Consider the following 23,605-nt stretch of genomic DNA (forward strand, 5'->3'; position numbering starts at 1 on the left):
ATGCATATGTTTTATTTACTGAAATTTTCTAGTTAATTTCTGTGAAACTTATTTGCTAGAAAAAAAAAATAATACAATTTTTTGCTAACTCTTTTGACAATAGGTCTCAACAGCAACAACAGATCGTCGACATGCTGACATTGCTTTAGAGAATTATGTTACAGAGACTGTGATGAATGTTATTTACACATTTTTTAGTTCTCCATTTTCTGACCAAACAACAGCTCTACAGGTATGATATATTTAAAGATAAAAAATAAGACCTGCTACATGCTACACACCAAATTAACATCAATGAAAAAAATGTTTTCTTGAACCTCCTAATGTAATACCTATGCTACTACTGTGAAAGTACTTAATTTGTGGGTACCAGTTTTCGTGGATAAGGAAAGAAACACAAGATTGTGAATTCTTGAATTCATGGTTTTGAGGTTTTCAATGTACACATCAATGAAAATCTTTTCGATGAGAACCAAATTTCGTGGATTGGCCTTCACACAAAAACCATGAAAATTGGTATCCAACAAACGAGTACTTTCACAGTAACTATTTTTATAAATTTTAAAATGACCATGTGACAGGTCAGTTTATAATGTATTTAGTTGGATCATGATTCAATGAACCTACAAAAGTTTGCTTTGGTACCAACACTCCGGACAAAAGAACTGTTAAAGAGTTCCTCTCTCAGCATATATTTGTATTGGGTTTTTATTCTGTTATACAGACTTAGCCACATAAGAAAAAACCTGGTACACATGAAGTTAATGCTATAAATATGTATAAGTTTGAAACTAAGTATTGTTTAACATTTTATACCATGTAGGGATTATTGTTCTTACCAGATGTGTTTTATAGACACTTTTTTGAATTAAGATATGCACGTTTTTATCACTAAGACTTGTACATATTGAATACAAAGCATTCAGTAGGCTTTGACTTGTAGAAGTTTAATTGTTTGTTGCTTAGCTTTTGGTGGATGACTGTCTGATTGGCAGTCATACCACCATATTTTTATGTTAGAAGTTGATTATCACTGTTTTTGTATCAATGGACTTTTTGCAGGCAAGGCAGCCAGTTTTTGTAAAATTATTACAAGGTGCATTTCGAGTTTCTGATTGCTCCTGGCTCAGTGGATCACAAAAATATCATGTAGAAACCTGCATCAAGACTCTTGCAGATATTGGTATGTGTTTTTGTTCTAGAGACTTTATTGAATTTTATATCACTAAATGTGCTTATAACATATCTTACTTCTTCTTGTTCATTTATTAACTCATCAGGATCAAAGGTTCAATTGACTCCACTTGGAATCCCTTTTCAGTCATATACTGTCATGTTTCAGTCATATACTGTCATGTTTCAGTTAACTTTTAAAATTCTCAGCTAAGAAACTTGTTAGAAGTCATGAATGGATGAACTTTAATAGCAGACTCACCTTTGTCTTAACTTAATTTTTAAATAAAATGGTCATTAGATACATTGAAGTTTTTTTTTATATATATGTATTTCAAAGATAAACTCCTCTGACACCAACACACCGTTATGTTTTTTAAACTCAAACTTATTGTTGACTCAATGACCATCTTTAAACAATAAAGAATTGGTTCAAATTAGACAGCTCCTTGATTTAAAAAATAACCCCTCCAAGTTACAGTCAAAATTAAAGTCAAGCAAGATAAGTTCAAAATTAAAAAGGTTCCACAGTGCAGTCTGATTGTTATCATGTAGGATATACAAGTATTTTCTTAATTGATTGGTTGTATTTATGTACATTATCTTATGTAGGAAGTTTCTGGAATAATGTAATAAAACCATGTTTCCCATTAACAGCCAAGACAAGAGGAATAGCTATACCTGTTGATTTAGACAGTCAGGTCAGCATAATGTTTGAAAAAGTACAGATTGTAGCTAAACAAGCCAAGCAATGGATGTCTGTTAGATCAAATAAAAGAGAATCAATGGCTGCAGTGTCCAGAGATTATAGAAATATCATAGAGGGATTACAGGTATGGGTTATACCATTATAGAAATATAAAAGAGGGATAACAGGTATGGGTTGTACCATTATAGAGGGATTACATGTATTGGCATTCATATTTTTCCCAACATTTCTTTGGAAATTTAATATTTTTCTTAATCAATAGTATATACACTTTCATGTATTTATAGTATTATACATTTTGGAACTTAAACATTTACCCTGTACAATTGAGGACTAAAAAATTTGTTTTGGAAAATATGGAGCAATTTCAAATATGATCAATATAAAGGTAACAACTACAATAACTGTCAATATTTTATACTTTATTCAAAGGCAATACATATTTCATATCGTTTTAGGAAATAGTTGAACTGTTAGAGGACCGACTGAAGCCCTTGGTTCAAGCAGAGTTGTCTGTATTAGTGGATGTCCTTCATTTTCCTGAACACTTGTTCCCAGCAGGTACTAAATGTGAAATTAGTGGATTTATATCAAGGTAATTATTAGAATATCTGTAAGAAGAGAGCAAAGCTTTGCCCATGTCCTTTGGCCTTATACTTTACATTTGCTAATCCATTTTCTGTATACTGGGTTTTTGAAGTAATTAAACAATATAATATGAATATTTGATACATGTTATGTTGAAGACCCATGGGTGGCCTTGAGCTGACATATTACATCGTTGTGGGGTTGTTGTCTCTTGGACATATTCACTATATTCATTCTAGTTATATTCATGAAAATCTTTATATACATAAAATGTTTAAGTTCTTAATACCTGTGTGTATTTATTTTGTTTATAAGGTGGCACAGTATTAAAAGATAAATAAACAAATAGTTTTAAGTTTCATTGTTACTACAGTTCCGTTGATAGATTGAAAGACGCATATGATGTTATCTCAAAATTATTCATTTTGTAGTAAAAAAATTGTTTTAAGATGTTTGTCAGTGTTATGAACCAAGACATTAATTTGTTAAAATAATCTACTTTGTAATTTTATATTTTAGACTGATAAGACATACCAAATGCTTATTAGAAGAAAAGGAGGAGAAGCTGTGTATCAAGGTCTTACAGACCCTCAGAGAAATGATGACTGTTGATAATGATTATGGGGATAAGGTGAGTTAAGTCTTTTTTTGCCTTGATATAAATATAAATAAGCATTTTAAGTGTCTTACAGCAAATGCAATGATGAAGTTTATGGGATAAAGTTTGTCTGTCTTTGATTAAAGTATGATTATCTAAAGAATTGCCTCAGATTGTTAATCACCATATGAATCCTGTGATAGAAAATTCAAATTTCCAGCTAACTACCTAATAGAAAATAGAAACAAATATGGTGAAATGCAAAAAATACGCCATCTTGTAACCTTTATAAAAATAGTAGATACTTACAGAAATCACCAAAAGTTCTTCAATAAATGTAAACACACCTTTAAATACTTTGAAAGGCCCTGATAATAAGAACATTCAAAAGGTGATTGTCATTTAATCAAGGAAGTTCAACTCGATACCCTGAACATAACCATTGTATGTGCTGTAAACCTGGGGAAACCTAGATAAAGTTACACCCGAGCCCTGGACCCAGAACATAACTTTTGTATGTGCTGTAAACCTGGGGAAACTACACCTGAGCCCTGGACCCAGAACATAACCTTTGTATATGCTGTAAACCTGGGGAAACCTAGATAAAGTTACACCTGAGCCCTGGACCCTGAACATAACCTTTGTATGTGCTGTAAACCAGGGGAAACCTAGATAAAGTTACACCTGAGCCCTGGACCCTGAACATAACCTTTGTATGTGCTGTAAACCTGGGGGAACCTAGATAAAGTTACACCTGAGCCCTGGACCCTGAACATAACCTTTGTATATGCTGTAAACCTGGGGAACCTAGATAAAGTTACACCTGAGCCCTGGTAAACTTCATTTGGAAAGAATCTGTACATGTACAATTTTATCATGTGTAAGTGTAAAGAAGTCATATTGTTGCTAAGAAGATACTTAACTTTTCATGATGTAATTTACGTGAATTTCTCATAAGAAAATTGCATACTAGTGCATTGGTATGTTGAAAGTCCTCATTTATTATTTGTTGAGTTTACATTAGAAAATTTTCAATATCATAATTTTCATTTCATTTTTCACATGCTAAGCAATGTGTCATTTCTCTTTACCTAAGCAGTTATTCAGTTGATGTGTCATTTCTCTTTACCTAATTAGTTATTCAGTGGATGTGTCATTTCTCTTTACCTAATTAGTTATTCAGTTGATGTGTAAATTGTGTTATTATTATGTAACTTTTTTTTTATAGATTCATGATTTTTTCCTGAGATCAAGTATAGAATGATTTATCTTGCAATTTAGGGTACTTGAAACTTTGGGATCTTGTTAGTAAAATAAGTAGTATGGTATTTATGATGACTTTTCATCAATTGTTGATATTTTAAAACTTTGTAGTTTTGAAAGTTTGTTTTAAAAATTTTGTAGTGGTAAATTTCAGTTCTTAAACTGCTTCAAATAACCCACTGCCTCTGTCTTCACTTATTTTTAGCTTTATGCCATCGGACATCACTAACAATTTAGCATGTTATTGAATTTTAAACAAGATTTAGTGTACACGTACTTAACCCTTTGAGAAAGTAGTTTTCTATGTTGTGAAAAACACAGTTTTTTATTTCGATTGTTGTTTCACTATTCCTATGATATTATATATATTTTAAATATTCTGCTCTTGACACACTTACTTAACTTAACACTGGTTGGAGGTTCTTCTTGTTCATAAATATAATCAAAACAATGCAAGATTGACACATGTGTTGAAAAAAAGCAGCAGAACAAAGGATATACTCTAATACTGGTATTCAAATTGTCTACATGAAGTTATTAATTTCACTAAGAAAAATATATTCTGTGGCATAGTAATAGTTTCAAGGAAATTTGTTTAGTTTCATTCCTGTTATACAACTTTAGAAGTATATACATGTACACATGCAGACACACATTTTATACTGGTTTTGCAAAAAGGTTTAATGTTCTAGTCTGTTGAGATGCTTGAAAATGATTAATTTAATTGTAATGTTCGAAAATGCCTTGAATTTGTTATTTTCTAACTATATTTTATATGAAAGGACAGTGTTCACAAGCATGTTACAAAAAGATGTTTTACCAATAAGTTGCTTATAACAGTATATTCTGCTTGGTAAAATTCAGATTTGTAATTTAAATGAGAGTAAAGTTAAAATATGGACAGAATCTGAGCAAATTACCGACACTTAATGTGCTGTTCCAATTGAATTGCTTCTTCAAAATATAAAATGTTCTAAAGTTTCAGTAAAATAGTCTATTTTGAGACATTATAGTCTTTAAATAAAATTTGGTTCAACATTTTGGAATGAATATTGTATTATAGGACCTGAACTAGGTCTTAATGACTCTATCCTTTTAATTTCTTACAATGCATTGTACATGCCCTTTCATAATTGACAGACTTTACTCACATAATTGACACATTGCAATCACATTATTCACTGTACTCACATAATTCACACATTGCACTCATATAATTCAAATAATTAATTCACTTAATTGACACATTTCATTTACATAGATTGACACATTGTACTCACAAAACTGTACAATGCACTCATACAAGTCACATCATATTATTTATTAGCTTGCACATGAATCATTTGAAATACACTCATAACCAGCACAATAGAATCACATGATACACACTAAAGTGGGAAGGTTTTTTGTTACAGTTTGTAATAGAGCCTTGTATAAAACGGTTTGTTTTCTGTTAGACTCTGTTATTTTGCACTATCAATGTTTTTATTCTGAATTCTTTCACCTTTACACTTTTGACTTTTTAATGTTCCGCCAGAAACCAATATTTTTGCTTGTCACAAAGAAGAAATTATGTAGAGCTTTTCATTGTGCAATACAATGTATGAAATAATTATGGCGAACCTTTGAATTTAAGGTCGACGTGAAAACATTGGCTAAAAAAGAATTGGACGATCATAGAAGGGTAAGATGCATGATGGGAAAATTGTTGTATATTGTATATTAATAAATAGCTGCCTCCTGAAAGATTCAACATTGCCATTTTATTGTGTATCCAAATTTTGTGCATGTAATTAGTGAGAAGTAATCATCCGATCATCTTACATGGAAATCATTTGCATGCTATGATATTCAGAGTTTTAATCAATTGAAGTATCAAACTGTCATTTTTAATTTTTTTTTTGGCTTTTACATCAAGGTCTTCAATATCATCAAATGGGATTTTCATGTTCCAGTCAATAAATCAAAATTTAGGACATCGATTTGACCTAGTTTAACCTAGTCTGTTAGAGTTATCCCCCTGTTTTTCTTACATTTTTTTTAATTTATGGTTTATGTTCTGTATTTCAAGGGACATGTTTATCTACTAATCACTGCTTATTGATATTACATTTTTTATTACACATGTTTTTGGCATAGTTTTTCTTCCTACTTATAACATTAGCTATACACTTTAGATAAAGATGGTTATAAATGTATAAACCAATGTTTTAAAGGGGTTTTGTGCTGTTGTGATAAGCCAAGAAACTATATCTCTTTTTTTTTAAACTCTTTTTTTTGTGTATATACCCCTTGTGTTTATTTTGTACAAAATGGTGATTTGATAAAAAAAAAGTAAATTTTTATTTTGAAATAGTCCCTTTTTTTGTAAATGCTACAGAACTCATCCTATTTTTCATCACTGCATTACTGTTAATTTTGCATAACTGGATAGTGTTCTAAAGTACTCAGATGGAAGTGTAAGCCAAACACCCACATTCTTTTTTAGTGAAAGGTTGAAGACATAGTTACTAATTATAATTTGTGACATGATGACCTTGAGATCATGTTAATTTTTCTAGGCTTTTAGTTTACTGGTTTAGCTTTTCTCTTTTCCTCAGAGCTGATCTTGATTTTTTTTTGTGTTATTTAAATATTGAAACATCGTTTTTCTGTACATTTCTATTGTGTTTGTTTTGTACATTGTATTTTTTTTTTGTGTTACTTTATAATGTGACTATGCCTTTTAGATCATGACTCAAATGAGATACTAACGTTTCCCATCTCAAGGCATGCATATTCTATAAGAGGATAGAGCAGTTGAAATCAAGTCACAAATTTATTTTCATCAACACTGTCATATTGCAGATAATGTTGAATGCTCCTTTACATGGTTTTCATTACTCATTATCATTACAGAGGATGCATGATTTTAGATAGTGTACATATACAGAATAGTTAGCATTTTATCTATGAATGTATTAAACTATAGATTTTTACATTCCTGCTTGAAAAGTGAGGGTATAAAAGTGCTGCTCATGCCCATGTGTTTGCCTGTTCAGTCATTTGTCATTTGTTTCAAGATTATAGTGGAAATAAAATTACTGTTCAAACAATTCTTAATAACTATAACACACTGCTATTGACTAGATTTCTTGCAAATATGCATACAGTATGCATACTTTGCATATTTCAGGAATCATGGCCATTTTTCATTTTGGAAATTAGGAATGCAGGGGGTGTTTTTGGTCACCAAGTCAATTTTCTGTGGTAACATTAGTACAGATGAGTATCTGGCAGTGAGTAAAACAGATATTTGGGGTACTGTATTCAATCCAAAATTAAATCCTCTTAACATTTTTTACAGTGCCTAAACATAGGAATGATTCTTACAAACCAGTTACATACTCATTCCTTGTACCTAAATTTTCATTACTGCACAAATAACTGCATTTTTAAATAAGCACCTGTAGACTGATCACAAAAATAAAACTGTCTTCAGGTAAGCTAAACAAATGAAGTAGGAAATATAGCACCTTTTTGTTTTATTTTGCAGGGAGAAGCATTAAGGCAGTGTCTTTTGACAAAATATTATGAGAAAGCACCATTACGAGGTCAGAGAGATAGTGGAAGCAAACTCATTGGGAGACCAGTCGCAGAGAGTAACTCTAAAGCAAATATGTTTGGTAGAGAAAGAATGAGTTTGTATGATATACAGGTATGCAGAGTTTCAGTTATCATGGTGCAGTATTAAACATATGTGACTTGTAGTTGTTAAAAGTTTTAAAATAACAGAGGATGGGATACTGTTTTTGGCTTTTTTTAGATGTCCTGGCCAAATGCCAAGTGAGCTTATATGCCATCAATTGGCATCCGTCGTCTTCATGGACAAATTTTCAAAAATCTTCTCCTCTGGAACTACTAGACTGACAAGATGGCATGATTGTTCCTTAGAGTATTTTGCACAAAATGACCATTGGGATTTATAATCTGTGATAAAACATGGCCACTGTTCCTGAAAATAGAACATAGGGGTCAGAAGGTAGTTTTTTTGCAAATAACTCAAAAACCATTGCATTTTGCAAAATTCTGGCAGATGGTGAGATTGTTCGGCATCAAGAGACAGACCCATGCTGAAATTGTCAAAACAATCTGTCAACTGATGTAGGAGTTATGGCCCCTGAAACAGCTTTTTTTTACTTTTCACATGTACAATTTTGAAAATCTTCTTCTCAAAAACCCATTTTACAGAATTTAATGAAAGTATAATTGTTCCTTAGGGTATCCCACACAAAATAATTGTTGGGATTTTTGATCCATGAAAAAGCATGGCTCCTGTTACTAAAAATAGAACATAGCAGTCAGTAGGCAGTTTTTTGCAAATAACTCAAGAGTTGTTGCCTTTCACAGAATTTTTGCAGGGTAATATTTTTTTGCATGATGAGAGTGACCAATGCCGAAATTTTCGAAATGATTAGTCTACTGATGTAGGAATTGTGGCTCCTGAAACAATTCTTAATTTTTTCCCCACATGTACAACTTTGAAAATCTTCTTTAAAACTATTCAAGATCATTTAATAAAAATGAGCATGTTAGTTCTTTAGTGTATTTTGCTCAAAATGACTTGTGATTTTTAATCCAGAACATAGGGGTCGGAAGACAGTTTTTTTTAAATAATTTAAAAACTGTTGCCTTTAGCAGAATTCTGGTTCAGGTCATAAAAATGTTATGAAAAGCATTTCTTGCATTTCACAATTCAGTCAAGTTTTTCAAATTAGCAAATGGTAAACCAGGTGAGTGATTCAGGCTCTCTGGAGCCTCTACTTAATATTTGTTAATGACTGTAGAATGATAATACATGTACTTCAATGCTGTAAATTAAACTTTCATTGCAAAAACTTTTTTTATGTTTCAGAAAATCAATTCAATTTAATTTTTGCAAGTTAAACTCTTTCTTTATATTTATACTGTATTAAATAAAGGAAGTACATGTAGCTGTTAGTTTTAATGTTTTTTTCCCTCGTGAAATTAGCAAAATTAAATTGTTTGGGGAAAATAAGTTGTTTTACATTAATTTATTTGTATGGAACATATAAACATTGTCCCCTTCTTGTTAATATGAAATATAAGGGTAAAAAGAATTTAATTTTCATAACGAGATTATAATAATGCTTTGGTTGTGATCTATAAATCCTCCTTGAACCTTGTTTGTAGTGTCATTTGGCAAAAGAAGGAGCTGCTGATCTGATTGTTGATTTGATTATGAAGGAAACAAACAACAGGATATTTCAGGAGACTGTAGAACTTGGTATTGCCTTATTGGAAGGTGGCAATCCTATCATTCAGGCAAGATTGATCTTAATTTATTTCTTGACATTAAAAGAGAGATGATGGATAGATCAGAAGTCATTTAATTTTTTTAAATGTGGTTTTATACTATATTTGTCTTCTAAAATTTGGAAAATGAAACTTTTTACCATTACATTGATCATATAAAAGACAATCTGACAGGACCTTGAACTATAAACTCATAACTTTTTTTTGTCCCATGCTGCTGTACGGAAGGGGACATAGAAATACCAATATCCCTTTGTTTATGTGTCCATCAGTCCAGTCACACTTTTGGATGCAACTCCATGGAAACTGCTTGACTGATTTTGTTAAAAACTTTTAGGATTGTTAGTCATGTTTTGTTGTTGGTCATTACTGCCCATCATTTAAATTGGAACAATTTTATAGGAGCTATGGAACTTTTTTACTTTTTTTGCGGCAGAGGGGATACTAGTTACTTGTTAATCTATTGTTTTTCTTAAGTGACAGATTTTTAAATCTAGATTTATTAATGCAATTTCCATTCTCAATATACATATATGAACTAACCATGACATTGAATGTACTGAAATGAGTGGCAATAAAATTTATTTCGTTAACTTTTCAGAGGTCCATTTACAATAGACTTCTAAAAGATAAAAGTGCTGAGGCTTTCTTTAAAGTTTTCCATAACAAGATGGTTAAAGCCAGTGAGGAGATCAAATCAACAGTGACAGTCAGTACATCAGAGGGAGAGAAACGATCAGATGAACACAAAGATTTACAACATAAAGATGTTTCTGGCGGTCTTAGAAGGACTAGAGGTAAAACATTTAAAATAAGTGTCTTTAACAATCAAGTTGGTGAAACATAGTATGAGATAACCCACCACTGTGACCATACAATTTGACTGTAAATATCATCAGAATTGAAGAATAAAGACCAGTGTTCTATTTCAGGTTTGGGTTTCACTGAAATACACTACAAATGAACATTCCAGGGGCAGATAACTTAATCAAAAACATTCTGAAGAAAAAATTCCAAACACCAGTTATGTTGAGTTCAATAGTGTTTATTTCAAATAAGGAAGACTCTCTTGAGTGAAAGTAAATTATCAGATTGATGAATTTTCCACATGTATTTTTCATATTTTGGTTGATTCTTACAAGGTTTTGTACTTACGTGATTTAATATACAGTCGACTCCACTTAATTGCATATCGCTTTATTGCATATTTCGGTTATTAGCATAATTTTCTCCTGCACAAAACCATTTCCTATTATTCTATTAGGGAAAAAATCGCTTATTTGCATAGGCCTTGCAGGTGCATTTCGGTTTATTGCATAGAAAATTTGGCCTCATCGAGGTAAAGACAGGGTTTCCCAAATTCTATTTTAAGCCTTTGGGTCATAAATATGTCAATCATATTTATTGTTGTAAAAACTAGGTTATCATCAATCAGGAGGTGTTAATTATGGATTAAAAACATAATGGACATAAAAGACAATTTAAATGATTTCTAATTGCATTAAAATAAACAAGCACCTAGGTCAACAATGACTTCTGACGACATGCCAAACATCACCTTATGATGCGGCTTGGGGTTCGGCTTGGGGTATTTTTTGTCCCTATATAAATTCTTCCGACTACAAATGATTATCAATGTAAATTTAATTTTCTTTAATGAGCTGAACAGTTTTTAGTGAGCTTGGGTTACTAGGCATAAATATCAACCGAAAATTAAAAGTCATCATTCATTCAGTACAATGTCTAATGAAATTCAACTACCCTAAGGTGCCCCATACTATCCACACTTCATAGGAATATATTGAGGTCAATGACACGTATAATACACAACTATCAGTGTACAATGGTGATTGAATAGAGGAATAAAAACACACAGACCATTTCAAAAGCCCAGAAACTGCAAACATTGATGAATATTACACTGAATCCTGGCTGAAATATGAAATATGGGATTTTCTTTCATAGAAAGGTCAGGAAATTACTTGACTATTTATAGATGAGAAACACGTGGTTTTACTTATAAATACACACGACGTAAAGAAGGTCAACAAACAAGATAAACACAATATATATTATTATTTATTGATAAAAGAACAATACAATGTGAAGGTCTATAACAATTAAATACCAGATCAGAAATGTTGAACAGTGATATCCCTGGTTGATCCACAGTATCGTCGTCTTACCTGAACTCACACTTCCGGTAAAATCGTAAATTCGGTTATAAGAATAGCCCGGTTATTTGCATAATTTTTACTGGCAAATAGGCTATGCAATTAAGCGGAATCTACTGTATTGAGGATTGCTGTGCTTGCAAGAACTTTTTAAAATTGGTTTTTGATGTTTTTCTCAGATTTCTTAACCTTTTTTAGGATTTTCATATGGTTACATATACTGAAGGTTTATAATAGTACTTGAAAAGATGTTGACTTTCATTAACTCACTTTGCCAAAGGCCATGTCAGCTGTTGCCATCACTTAGTATCCATTGTCTCTCGTTATTACCAAAGTTTGATGATGAGTAAAACCTGGCCCCTGTTACTATTTTTAGATAATGGGTGTCAAGTCACCAATCTCTACCTTGGAAAGTAGATGTGACCTTTCCTTATTTAGCTTGAAGAGTTCGACAGAGTTTTCATTTTGTCGAAGTTATAGGACAACTCCTTGAGTTACTGTCCATGAAATGTGAAAGATGAAGTTTTTTTGCAGTTTTAAGCCAATATCAGGAAAGCAATAACAGACAGAAAAAAGCTTTCAATTGATGAAACGATCTTTATAATAATGGCTGCCTAAGTCCTTTTTGAGACAAGTTATAAGACCATTCCTGTTAGAGTTATTGCCCTTGAATAGTGAAAAAGGACATTGTTTGCAGTTTTCAGCCAATATCTTGAAAACCATAATGGATATGGAAAGGACCTTTATGATAAGGGCTATCAAAGTCTGAATTTGCTTGAAGTTGATGGACAACTTTTTGTCAGGGTTATTGTCCTTGAAAGGCAAAAAATGAACCTGGTGAGTGATTCAGACTCCTGGGAGCCTTTAGTTTTGATAAAGAAAGTTGTCAAATGGGAAAAATTGTTTATATCAGTTTCTGGCCTTATATTTTATTGGAAATTTGTGCTTTTTAACTAAAACTTATTTGCATATTTTTTAAGGTAAAAAGATGACTAAACCAAGACAGGACTATGCAGCTCGAACATTTAAGTTGTTAAGCATGTGGCCGAAATCTCCTGCCAATAAAATGTAATAAAAGTGTTTCCCCACTTTGACAGAACTTATACATTTTATCTCCATTTTGCACTTAGGTTATATTGTGGGTGACTGAACTGCAAAAAAAGGATTTTTTGGCAGAGAAAGTACTCTTTTTAAAAAAATGATATGCAATCTCCTTACCTATTTGAGTTTATTTTCAGGACTTAATTTGATGTAAACCCCTATAATGCCATGCTCTTGTTCATTTAAGATGTAAAAACTCATGTGTATAAAGACTTGGCAGAAGGAAAGTATATGACAGTAAGTTCATATCAAGCTGTTTTACTCAGTTAATCTATACTGCCTCCATAAACCACAATCTTTTGACTTGTTCTTATCTTGATATTTTACTCTAATCTTTGTATTACTGGTATAGGTAGGAGACAAGATGGTGAGGATGAGACTGGTAGCATTAGATTTAAACTGAGACAGCCAAAGTCACCAGAAGATGTGGATGATCTACAGAGAGTTCAGAGCTCTGGTCAAGATGATGGTAACGATAAACACACAAAAGAGAAGGAAGATAAACGTCTTACCCCACATGTTGCCATGATGCGCCCAATACTTAGATACCTACAGTTGTTATGTGAAAATCACAATAGAGATCTACAGGTATATAATGATGGTTTCTAAGGAATTAACTCTGTAGTGAGAAGCATAGCTGTGTCAAACAACAAATATGTTTTTTTAAGGCAGAACTACTTTTTTTTTACCTACACACTAGCATTTAGGAGATACAATTAAGACTGGTTGGTTCGGTGTCAGAGTAATGTGTACCAGTGTGGTAAGTTCCAGTGGTTGGTTAAGAACTTTTTCAAGTGGGCTATTTTTATACCCCTCCACACAAAGTGACAAGGTTTTATGTGATACCTTCCAAATAGTTGTGTGTCCATCTGTCTGTTCGTCTGTCCATCCTTGACAGTTTCCAGATGATAATTTGGGAACAGATGAACAAAATTTTTCAGAACTTAACCCAATTGTTTAGTACCATGAAATATTGGTTTTAGTTTAATTTTTAGCAATTTTCAGATTTTGAGTTCGGCTATTCTGAACATTTTGCCATCCCCCTTTTTTCACCATTTTGGGATGGATATCACTTACCGGAAATGTTCCTTAAATGCCCAATTTCTAACATTCTAAATAAAATCCTGTAACTTTTATGGACCATTTTCAGCTTCAATGGGCCTAAGGCTTATGACCCCTGTCTTTCAAAATCACTTGGTAACATGCCTTCCTGTAGGCTTTAGCTTCTGTGAGTTAGCTCATTTGAATCAAGCTCAGCCTTTCTGACTAGTACAGTAGGGTCTGTCAAGTTACAAAATGATCTTGTTCTGAAATGCATTAATTAACTGCTACAATTGATGAATCCTTTTTTTAAACTGATTTCTTTCTTTTCTAGATGTAAGGACAATGTTTTATTTACACGTAATGAACATTACAGATTATTTATTCATTGTACAGTATGTAGTCATATAAGATATTTTGTTTTAGAATTTGCTTCGAAATCACAGTAACAAGTCTGTGAACTTGGTATGCGAGACACTCCAGTTTCTTGATTGTATTTGTGGCAGTACTACTGGTGGATTAGGATTACTGGGACTTTATATCAATGAAAATAATGTTGATCTTATCAACCAAGCCCTATCCAGCTTAACTGAGTATTGCCAAGGACCTTGCCATGAAAATCAGGTATTTTAATTGATTTATAGATAGCAATGTTCTTTCAGTCAGATTATTATTCTTCTATACTCTCCCAAGGTTCAGCTTGACATTTGAAGTATACTTAAGATATTTATGTCTTTCATACTAAGAAGCCTTCATTTACTCTTATTATTTACAAATTTTTACATTTTTAATGCAGTCTTAGTTGCTCGTTTACTTTCATTACTTTGTATGTATCGTTTTGGTTATTTTTTGTTCTTTGTTGTGTATGTCTGCTTTTCCTGTCTAGTCTTTATCCCTGGATTCCTTTGATTACTCTTTTATAAAATCAAAAAAATATGACTTACCATTATGTTAAAATGCAACAAAAGAAGAAATCCATTCACAACTCCAGGAAGGGAATTCTCAAATTTATGGGTTATTGATTGGCTACATTGCCCAGTAGTTGGTTGTGTTAAAAAGTTTTTTTTCTATTAAAGTTCAGCTTCATACAAGTAGTTATTAATTTTTTACTTTTTTCAGAATGCTATAGCTTTACATGAAAGTAATGGGATAGATATCATTATAGCCCTCCTTCTGAATGACATCATGCCACTTGGTAAACATAGGATGGACTTAGTACTGGAACTAAAGGTACCCCCATAATATATATTTGTTTTCAGGTTGAATGTGTTGGTACAGATTTTATGTATACTATTGAAGCTATGAAAGATTACCAGTAATTTGCATGTTAAAGATCTGAGTATCTGAATGTCTGAACTTTTATAGGCAGTACTGAAACATCACCTTCTTGTTGCCATCATAACTTACTGGATTTTGTCCATAGTCTATAATTGGTAGATGTATTATGGCTGTTTAAAATGAACTGATACTTGCTTCATTATAAAACTAGGTAGACTTCTGACTTAATGATTATAATAGCTTTTTTGGTAGAATTCTGTCTTTCTTTCAACTGAACACCACTAGTTTCTATTATGATGATGTAAAGTTCTAAATTTTACTTATACAAACTTGAAGTACCACTCATACAAGTCTTCAGTGGAAGTGAAGAACACATTGTTGGAATGAAAGACCACTCATACAAGTGTTCAGTGGAAATGAAGAACACATTGTTGGAATGAAGGACCACTCATACAAGTCTTCAGTGGAAATGAAGAACACATTGAATCACTTAATGATTATAATAGCTTTTTTGGTAGAATTCTGTCTTTCTTTCAACTGAACACCACTAGTTTCTATTATGATGATGTAAAGTTCTAAATTTTACTTATACAAACTTGAAGTACCACTCATACAAGTCTTCAGTGGAAGTGAAGAACACATTGTTGGAATGAAAGACCACTCATACAAGTGTTCAGTGGAAATGAAGAACACATTGTTGGAATGAAGGACCACTCATACAAGTCTTCAGTGGAAATGAAGAACACATTGTTGGAATGAAGGACCACTCATACAAGTCTTCAGTGGAAATGAAGAACACATTGTTGGAATGAAGGACCACTCATACAAGTCTTCAGTGGAAATGAAGAACACATTGTTGGAATGAAAGACCACTCATACAAGTCTTCAGTGGAAATGAAGAACACATTGTTGGAATGAATGGCAAAATTGTACTTAAAAAGCTTTGAGTTCTTTGATTTTTGGATGGTAGTGTATTATCTCTTTGTTGTCCTTTGAAGTTCATGTAGTTGTTTTGTCAACAGATTGTATAATAGGTATTTCTACTTCTTTTATATCCCAGCAGTATGGAGGGGGTTACTATTTTATATCCCCATCAGTACGGAGGGGGTACTATTTTATATTCCCAGCAGTATTGAGGGGACTACTATTTAAGATAAGCTTTGGTAATTATGATTGCTCATTATCAATGATATAATTTTTTTTTCTAGAACAATGCTTCTAAATTATTACTGGCTATTATGGAAAGTAGACATGATAGTGAGAATGCTGAAAGAATATTGTACAGTATGAACTCTAAACAGCTGGTAAGATTTCAAATAATAGTCGTTAGTATATTGACATCATCTTAATTAGTATTTATATACATTTACCTTTCAGTCATTATTAAATGGGTAGGTTTAGTTATAATCAAAACCAGCCCCTTTAGTTTAAGAATTCTCATTTCATAAGACATTTTTTTTGTAAGAAATATATTAACATATGCTCCAAACTCTTAATTACTTGTAAAACAAGAGCATATTGTATCATGGCAACTCAAAGCAATATTTTTAGTCGTCCAAACCACTCATGTTTAAAAAAATAACCCTAACCCTTCCACATTCATACAGCTTTTTTGCAAACTATACAGAAGCAATATTTTGTAATGTCATTCTTTACATTTTGATTATGCAACCGATTGTAAAAAAATATTCAAGGAATTAGTAGTAAGAATGTAGTTTTATGTAGAAAGTGATTTGAAATAACACAAAATAGTTAGGCCTGATACTGGTGTTAGTAAATCTCAGCCATCATAGATGTAGGATGTAGAATAGATTTTATACTGCAATCATTCTATAATACATTAAAAGTGTATTTATTGATGATATAAGGTCACTTATAGTATGTAACACTTTGGATCAGCCTACTTCCCTACCCCTGCATGAACTACCTGTTTATCGTAGCATCACTAACAGGGACTACTAGTGAGGAAGAAATTAAATAAACATGTTAACTTGATTTAAAGGTGTGCTCCCATTTTGCCTTAAAAACTGTTAGGATTGTATAATAAAGACAATAACAGTATATTGACAAGAAATCAAAAAGATATACAAATTTGGCATGAAACTGAAAAAAAAAAACGCTCGGCAAGAACTTGCAGTTTAATCAGATTCTAAACCTCATATGTACATGGTTTTTATTTCAAGTCAATACACTGTTATTGTCTACATATCTTCATTATGATATTAACAGTGCTTACAATTGATATTAAATTTTTTTTGCTTGATTAAGTGATGATATTGCTTCAATTACAACTAACATTTGCATTTGTTATACTTTTGTTTTGTTATTCTTAGAGCTATAGCCAACTTATAACTTACTTTTGATATAATCATTACTGTATATAGAAATTCAGATTGACAAAAACTATGTCATCCATACCCATTCACCTTAGACTACCAAAAAAATCCTAACAAAATACTGATATGGGGGATTTTTTTTATTTCTTTTTTATGAAGTTTTTGGTTCTCGTGTATGAATGGAAAACTTGATGGATTTTGAAGAAATATTTTTTAGGGAAAAGAATCCAGATATTTTTCTATGAATTTTGTCATCTCTTTATAATGAAAAGCTTTTTACTAAAAGGGAATATAGTTTTGCGCATGAGTTAAAAAAAAATGAAAATTTGATGTAAGGCTTATAAATTCTGCCATTGATTGTGATATATTTGATATATTACTATTGCATCATCAATTGTTAGGTTGAAGCTTTAGGAACAGTTTTTAAGCAGGCAGTGGATGATGGACTTATTACTAATTATAAAAACAAGGTTTCAATTTTGTTGTCATTAATTTCTTTGAATGAAATTTCTGATGTCTTATTATTGTTACATGCATCACCATTCCTTTTGCTTAGTAGAGTTTTAATTTCTGATGAAATTCAGTAAAAATATCATTTGATGAAATCTGTTGCATGTTCCAAAAGATAACCTTTTTATATTATTATGTGTTTTAGAAAATTCAAGCTTTGTAATTCCTTACAATTTTCTTTGTTTTATGTTTTTTTTTTAAATTTTTTTTTAATGTAAAACTCATCATAATTGATGTAAGATTTCTCATGTTATATCAATGTTGTTATGTATGTTCTTTATATGTTGTCAACGTTTTAGATCATTTTTTGGCTAATGTGTCATTTCATGTAGATGAATTATGGCCCATAGTGCATTTTTGTCACTTTTTTATTTTAACTTTAATCCTTTTAAAAAGGAAGGCTGCTCTTGATTAATACATTAAGGTAATATGTAGTTATTGAAAATGTAAGTCTATTGCTCAACCAGTTTTAATATCAGTCAAAGAAAAAACCAATTGTATTTACTATTCACTGACAAGATTCATCTAGTTGTTAAACTTGTAAGAGCATATTGGTATATTAATCAAGTCTTTTAATAATGACAAGTCTGCATGTGGCACTGATGTTAGCTTCACAAGTATTTGTAAATGTCAAGTTGATTGTAAGTAGTGATGTCACAATGCTATTTTCTACTTACAAACTAATTATACACTTATGACTTTTCTTTAAATTTAACTGCAGGTATCTTGCTGCACTTTAAAGCTCATGATTCCTCTAAAAATTTCTACTGTTTTTTTTAGGTTATGCCTTTAGTGATGAATTAATAATTTGATATTGACAATATTAGTACTTTTAATCTGAATATCTGTATTTTGAAATTATTCAACACAACTTGATCATTGTGTTTGAATTCCACAGGGAAAGTTTACAGTATATAATTGTATTTTTCAACCTCTTGAAAAATTGTTTCAGCCACAGGTTGTAGAAAAGAAACCGTAAAAGGAAACTGAAGAAGGCTTGTGGCCAAAATGTCTTTTTTCAAGAGGTTGAAAAAGACTATTATAAAACTTAATCATGATAAAGTATATTACAGATTCATAGGAATACCGAGAAGCACTTTCTCTGTAAGGGAATGATGCAAGATAGAATTAACAGATATCATTAGTGACTTTGTTGATTAAAAAGAATTTTCCTTCATGCATTCAACCTTTATCTCGTAATTTCATTTTTCATGCCATACATATATTTGTAATAACAAATGCTATGATGACCGACCATTGGTTAATAAGGTTTCTCCCGCAGAACATGTTACAGTATTTGAGTATTTACTTCATATAGTATACATATGATGAAAGGTACTGTATTAAAAGTTTATATAAAGAAGTGGGTTCATTGTACTTTGAAAATTTTACATTGAAGCAAAAGGATGATAATTGTTACATTGTTCTAGGAATTCTGTCTTTTTAAGTTGATTGGTTGCTCTACGATAGATAATTTAATTATACTTAGTAGTTTTAAAAATACGTCTTAATTTAACACTATTAATGCTTTTATGATAATCTTAATACTTTTTGAAACTTTCATTTTATCTTTTTTTCTTTTTTTTTAAGGTTGATATTGCCAAAAATGCCTTTCATCAAGAGGATTCAGTGAATGATGATGAAGAAGATGATGAAGAAAGAGAAGCATCACCTAAAGCTGTCGGTCACAATATTTATATTTTGGCTACACAGGTATGGCATATTATAAAGGTGGAAATTTTCATAAGGTGTCATTTTTGCAATGTGCTAGGTTCAACATTTCTCAGTAAAACTTCATTTAGATAGTTTAAAACAAATTTAAGAAAAAAAAATATGAATAGAGTTAATTTTCACAGATATTTCATGACCATGAATATAAGAAATATGACCCCAAGCACATTTTCATTATATAAAATGTTACCTTTATGATCTATTATCTCAGATCGATAAAAAGATTCTGACATTAACATATAAGTAATTTGAATAAAAACACACTTAATCATTATGAATTAAGCACCAAAGATGGTAGAAACTTTTACAGGTCTTGATGTTTTGTCATTTTCTAAGGGATACTTTATTCTTTTTAAAAAGGTTTCCAATTGAATGGATTTTTTTAATTTCTTTCACAGTTGGCATTACATAACAGAGAGTTAGCAAGTCATTTAAGACCCAGTGGAGATTTATGGGGTGACCAGGCACTGGAATTCTATGAGAAACATACAGCACAGATTGAGGTAAAGTTTGAGAATGGAATTATTTATGAAAATCTTCTGTATATACCATTACTTGTGTTATGTGTTGGTACAACTACTTGTATCATAGAGAGATAGTGGTGTACAATGGTATCAGATCTGTAATGGATATCATACACATATTTCTTCTTACATTTTACTATTTGTAATAAGTATTTTAAAATTAATATTGACAAAAATGTTAAATTATGAAAAATATTATAATCTATATCAAACAAAGAGGCTGTTAGTAGTCAAAGTCTTATCCTCACACTAATATGATGTCAAGGTTTATACAAAGGGGGTAGATGCCACATTGTTCTGGCATCATAAACAAGTACTGGTAATATAAATTTAATCATCAGGAACAAATTTAAATTTAATGAAGTAAACAGAGACAGACACACAAATAACTTATATTTAAGGCCAATGGAAAGAAAAATATAGAGTGGACAAATAAATTATCAAGATGTGCTGAAACTATTGAAAACAATAGTTTTGTTAATAAATCAGTTATACATGGTAGATTTAAGTTTGTTAACATTGTTAATTATTTACCTATAATGAAACACATATTATTTTCAGATCTGCAGACTAGATAGAACAATGGAAAGAATAGTGTTTCCTATACCAGAGATTTGTGAATACTTGACAGAGGAGACTAAAGTTAAAGTATATAACACAGCAGAGAGGGATGACCAAGGTAGCAAAGTGTCAGATTTCTTTGAAAGACATGAGGATATGTTTGCTGAAATGAAGTGGCAAAAGAAATTACGAGGTTTGGTATTACTTGATACATGAATTTGCCTATTTAGAAGATACCAACTTGTTCATGATACTTTTTTTATCTTTGTTTTACCTTACTCAGCTATTATGTAAAGCATTTAATTATTCCATCTTGAGAAATAACATGTTTGTACAAAATTGTTTTATATTTTGTGAATGTTTAAAACAAATGAGAAAATGTTTAAAACAAATTTGAGCATTTGCTTGTTTTTATTTTCTTGTTACTGAGGAAAAAACTTTGGATTTACTTGATAGAAGTTGTTTTTATGGTTTGATGAAACAATTAATTCAAAGTCGTGCCAGTGAAATATTTCTATCAAAAATCAGTTGCTTTATTCATATCCATAGGTAAAAAAACTAGCAAATCATACCAAAAAATAAAAGTATGTTTACAGGAACTTACATTTAAATTAAAATATCATTAGTTTCCTTACCTATGCAGCAATATACCTTCATCTCCTGCTTATGGTGTTTATATTTCACAATCTGTTTGCTACCCTAGAGCAAGTACTAACTACTCTGATTTCCTTGGAATGCCATAAATATCTGCATAACAGACTCCTGAATCAAATGTATGAGGAAATGCGTCTTAAAAGGTCTCTTACCAAATTCTTTTTTAGATATCAGTCCTTGGATGAAAAATACAATGAGTAATGATTGTTTTTTTGTAAATTGATCTTTGTGTTGAAGTGACCGCTGATTTACCGATTATGGCAATAGCATGCAAATGCTTTTTAATCGTCACTGGAATATTCACATCACAATGGAAGAGGGAGGTTTAGCACACTGTAAAACCCATTTGAAATGCCTGTATCAAGTCAGGACCATTGCAGTACCAGTTGCTCTGGTGGTGTAATGTCTATTTTGCTAGATTTATTTTGGACTTGACTTTATTATCAATAGGATTAGTGTTAGGTAATTTTGTTGTTGCATTTTTTTTGCACCATTTTATTCTTTATTTTACAGCCAATCCTTACCTATCCTGGTTCAGTAGTCATATGTCTCTATGGAGCAGTATAACATTTAACTTTGCTGTACTGATTAATCTACTTGTTGCATTCTTCTACCCATTCAATGATACCAAGAAAAATGGTAAGTCATGTTTTTTTTTGTTTTTTTTTTTTGAGTTCTTTTTTGGCTTTATCATTTCAGAATAATTTTTGTAGTTCTCTTTATGGATGGTTTACCATGTAATATGCTTTGCCAATGAGAGACAGAGCTATTTGTACTCAAATTACATTTGAGATAGTTGATAAAGCACCTTTACGTTGTTAATTCACTGATATCTTGACCAACAGAAATATGCATGACTTCCTATAATACACGCTCTGTGTCTGCGTTAAATGTTCAAACAATCACTTTCTTACTGCATACGTCATTTCTGAATGATGTCACTTCCAACAGAAAGATTATGAGCCATTTTGTTTCTGAGCATCTACATATAAAGGATGTGGCTAACACATCATCCCTATTATAAAAATCTTATCTGTGTTTACTTTGTGCTGTCCATTATATAGATCCAGATTGTTTGCTAGGTTTCTGTTATGACAGAAGTTATCATGTACAAATATGATATTATTGTTTCAAACTATGGTTCTGAGTTCAAGAGGAGCAATGTGAAATGTGAGAGAATACATATAAGTGAGAAATCTTTTTTGCTAGAATTGAAGCAAAATTCAATGTGTACTTTAGTTATAGTTAATCTTCAAGATTAAAGCATCAAAGTGATATAGAATGATATTATAGAGACACAATAATGGTATTTGTCTATCTGTAGCATCTTATTTACATATATTATATACTTCTTACAAAAATCTTGAATTCTGATTGGGTAATGGGTGATGAGTTATTTTAGTCTATTCCCCGCACATCCTTACTTCCCCTGCCCCCACTTCCCCGTGCAGGTACGGGTGTTAAAAGAATAGGCCTGCAGCAGTGCTAAGCTTGTCGTAAAAGGCGACTTAATAGTGCTCAGAACCCTAGCCAGGGGCTAGGGCGCTCTGCCCACAGAGCAACTGGGATGTGTGCCCCAGGTGGTGGAATGGGGTACCCCTGGCGTGTTGCATGCTGGGGTTGTCAGGCTATAATAAGGAAAACCTGACCGCAAACCATAGTTGGGAAAGATGCCACGTTCCTCGCACGTTAAAGAGCCCTACTGTGGTATATTCTCCCAGAGTAGAAACCATAGGGCTCTGCCACAGGAGGCTAAATTGCCCAACCCTACCCACTTCTCCCTATTTCAAGTGGCAATCAAAATTTGTTGACCCCATTGTCCTTGTGTCCCATCCCTTTTTCATTTCATCATTTCATGTTCATCGTCTGAATATAGCTGAAATACTGCTGCTCGGACGTTAAACCCCAACAAACAAACAAACCTGCCCCCACTGAACAGTGATTGGTGGACCGATATATCACCCTGACGGCAGCGATATATCACAAGGTATACCACTCTCCTCTAGGATATATCACCCTCGACATCACAATATATCATCCTCCTCTAG

At 31.8% G+C, this 23,605-nt stretch overlaps 1 protein-coding gene across 6 annotated transcripts in view; it reads left to right on the forward strand.

The window, feature by feature from the left end:
• LOC148628370 (inositol 1,4,5-trisphosphate-gated calcium channel ITPR1-like) overlaps positions 1 to 23,605 on the forward strand; it is an 85,185-nt gene that overhangs the window by 49,295 nt on the left and 12,285 nt on the right. For 3 of the 6 annotated variants that reach the window (XM_088586180.1, XM_088586185.1, XM_088586191.1), the window contains 18 exons: positions 104 to 232; positions 1,063 to 1,183; positions 1,831 to 2,006; positions 2,341 to 2,477; positions 2,990 to 3,101; positions 5,968 to 6,015; positions 7,867 to 8,028; positions 9,525 to 9,656; positions 10,249 to 10,444; positions 13,275 to 13,510; positions 14,390 to 14,587; positions 15,083 to 15,193; positions 16,450 to 16,545; positions 17,979 to 18,047; positions 19,678 to 19,800; positions 20,217 to 20,321; positions 20,904 to 21,096; positions 22,071 to 22,196. In XM_088586180.1, the coding sequence (XP_088442306.1) occupies positions 104 to 232; positions 1,063 to 1,183; positions 1,831 to 2,006; positions 2,341 to 2,477; positions 2,990 to 3,101; positions 5,968 to 6,015; positions 7,867 to 8,028; positions 9,525 to 9,656; positions 10,249 to 10,444; positions 13,275 to 13,510; positions 14,390 to 14,587; positions 15,083 to 15,193; positions 16,450 to 16,545; positions 17,979 to 18,047; positions 19,678 to 19,800; positions 20,217 to 20,321; positions 20,904 to 21,096; positions 22,071 to 22,196 (2,470 nt within the window). The remainder of the gene's footprint in view (positions 1 to 103; positions 233 to 1,062; positions 1,184 to 1,830; positions 2,007 to 2,340; positions 2,478 to 2,989; positions 3,102 to 5,967; positions 6,016 to 7,866; positions 8,029 to 9,524; positions 9,657 to 10,248; positions 10,445 to 13,274; positions 13,511 to 14,389; positions 14,588 to 15,082; positions 15,194 to 16,449; positions 16,546 to 17,978; positions 18,048 to 19,677; positions 19,801 to 20,216; positions 20,322 to 20,903; positions 21,097 to 22,070; positions 22,197 to 23,605) is intronic. The other 3 variants (XM_088586205.1, XM_088586198.1, XM_088586209.1) reach the window with 3 other exon arrangements.

Source organism: Perna viridis, chromosome 1 (genome assembly GCF_037379345.1).
Source record: "Perna viridis isolate PV_CMFRI_1.1 ecotype Kerala chromosome 1, ASM3737934v1, whole genome shotgun sequence".
NCBI classification, from domain to species: Eukaryota; Metazoa; Mollusca; class Bivalvia; order Mytilida; family Mytilidae; genus Perna; species Perna viridis.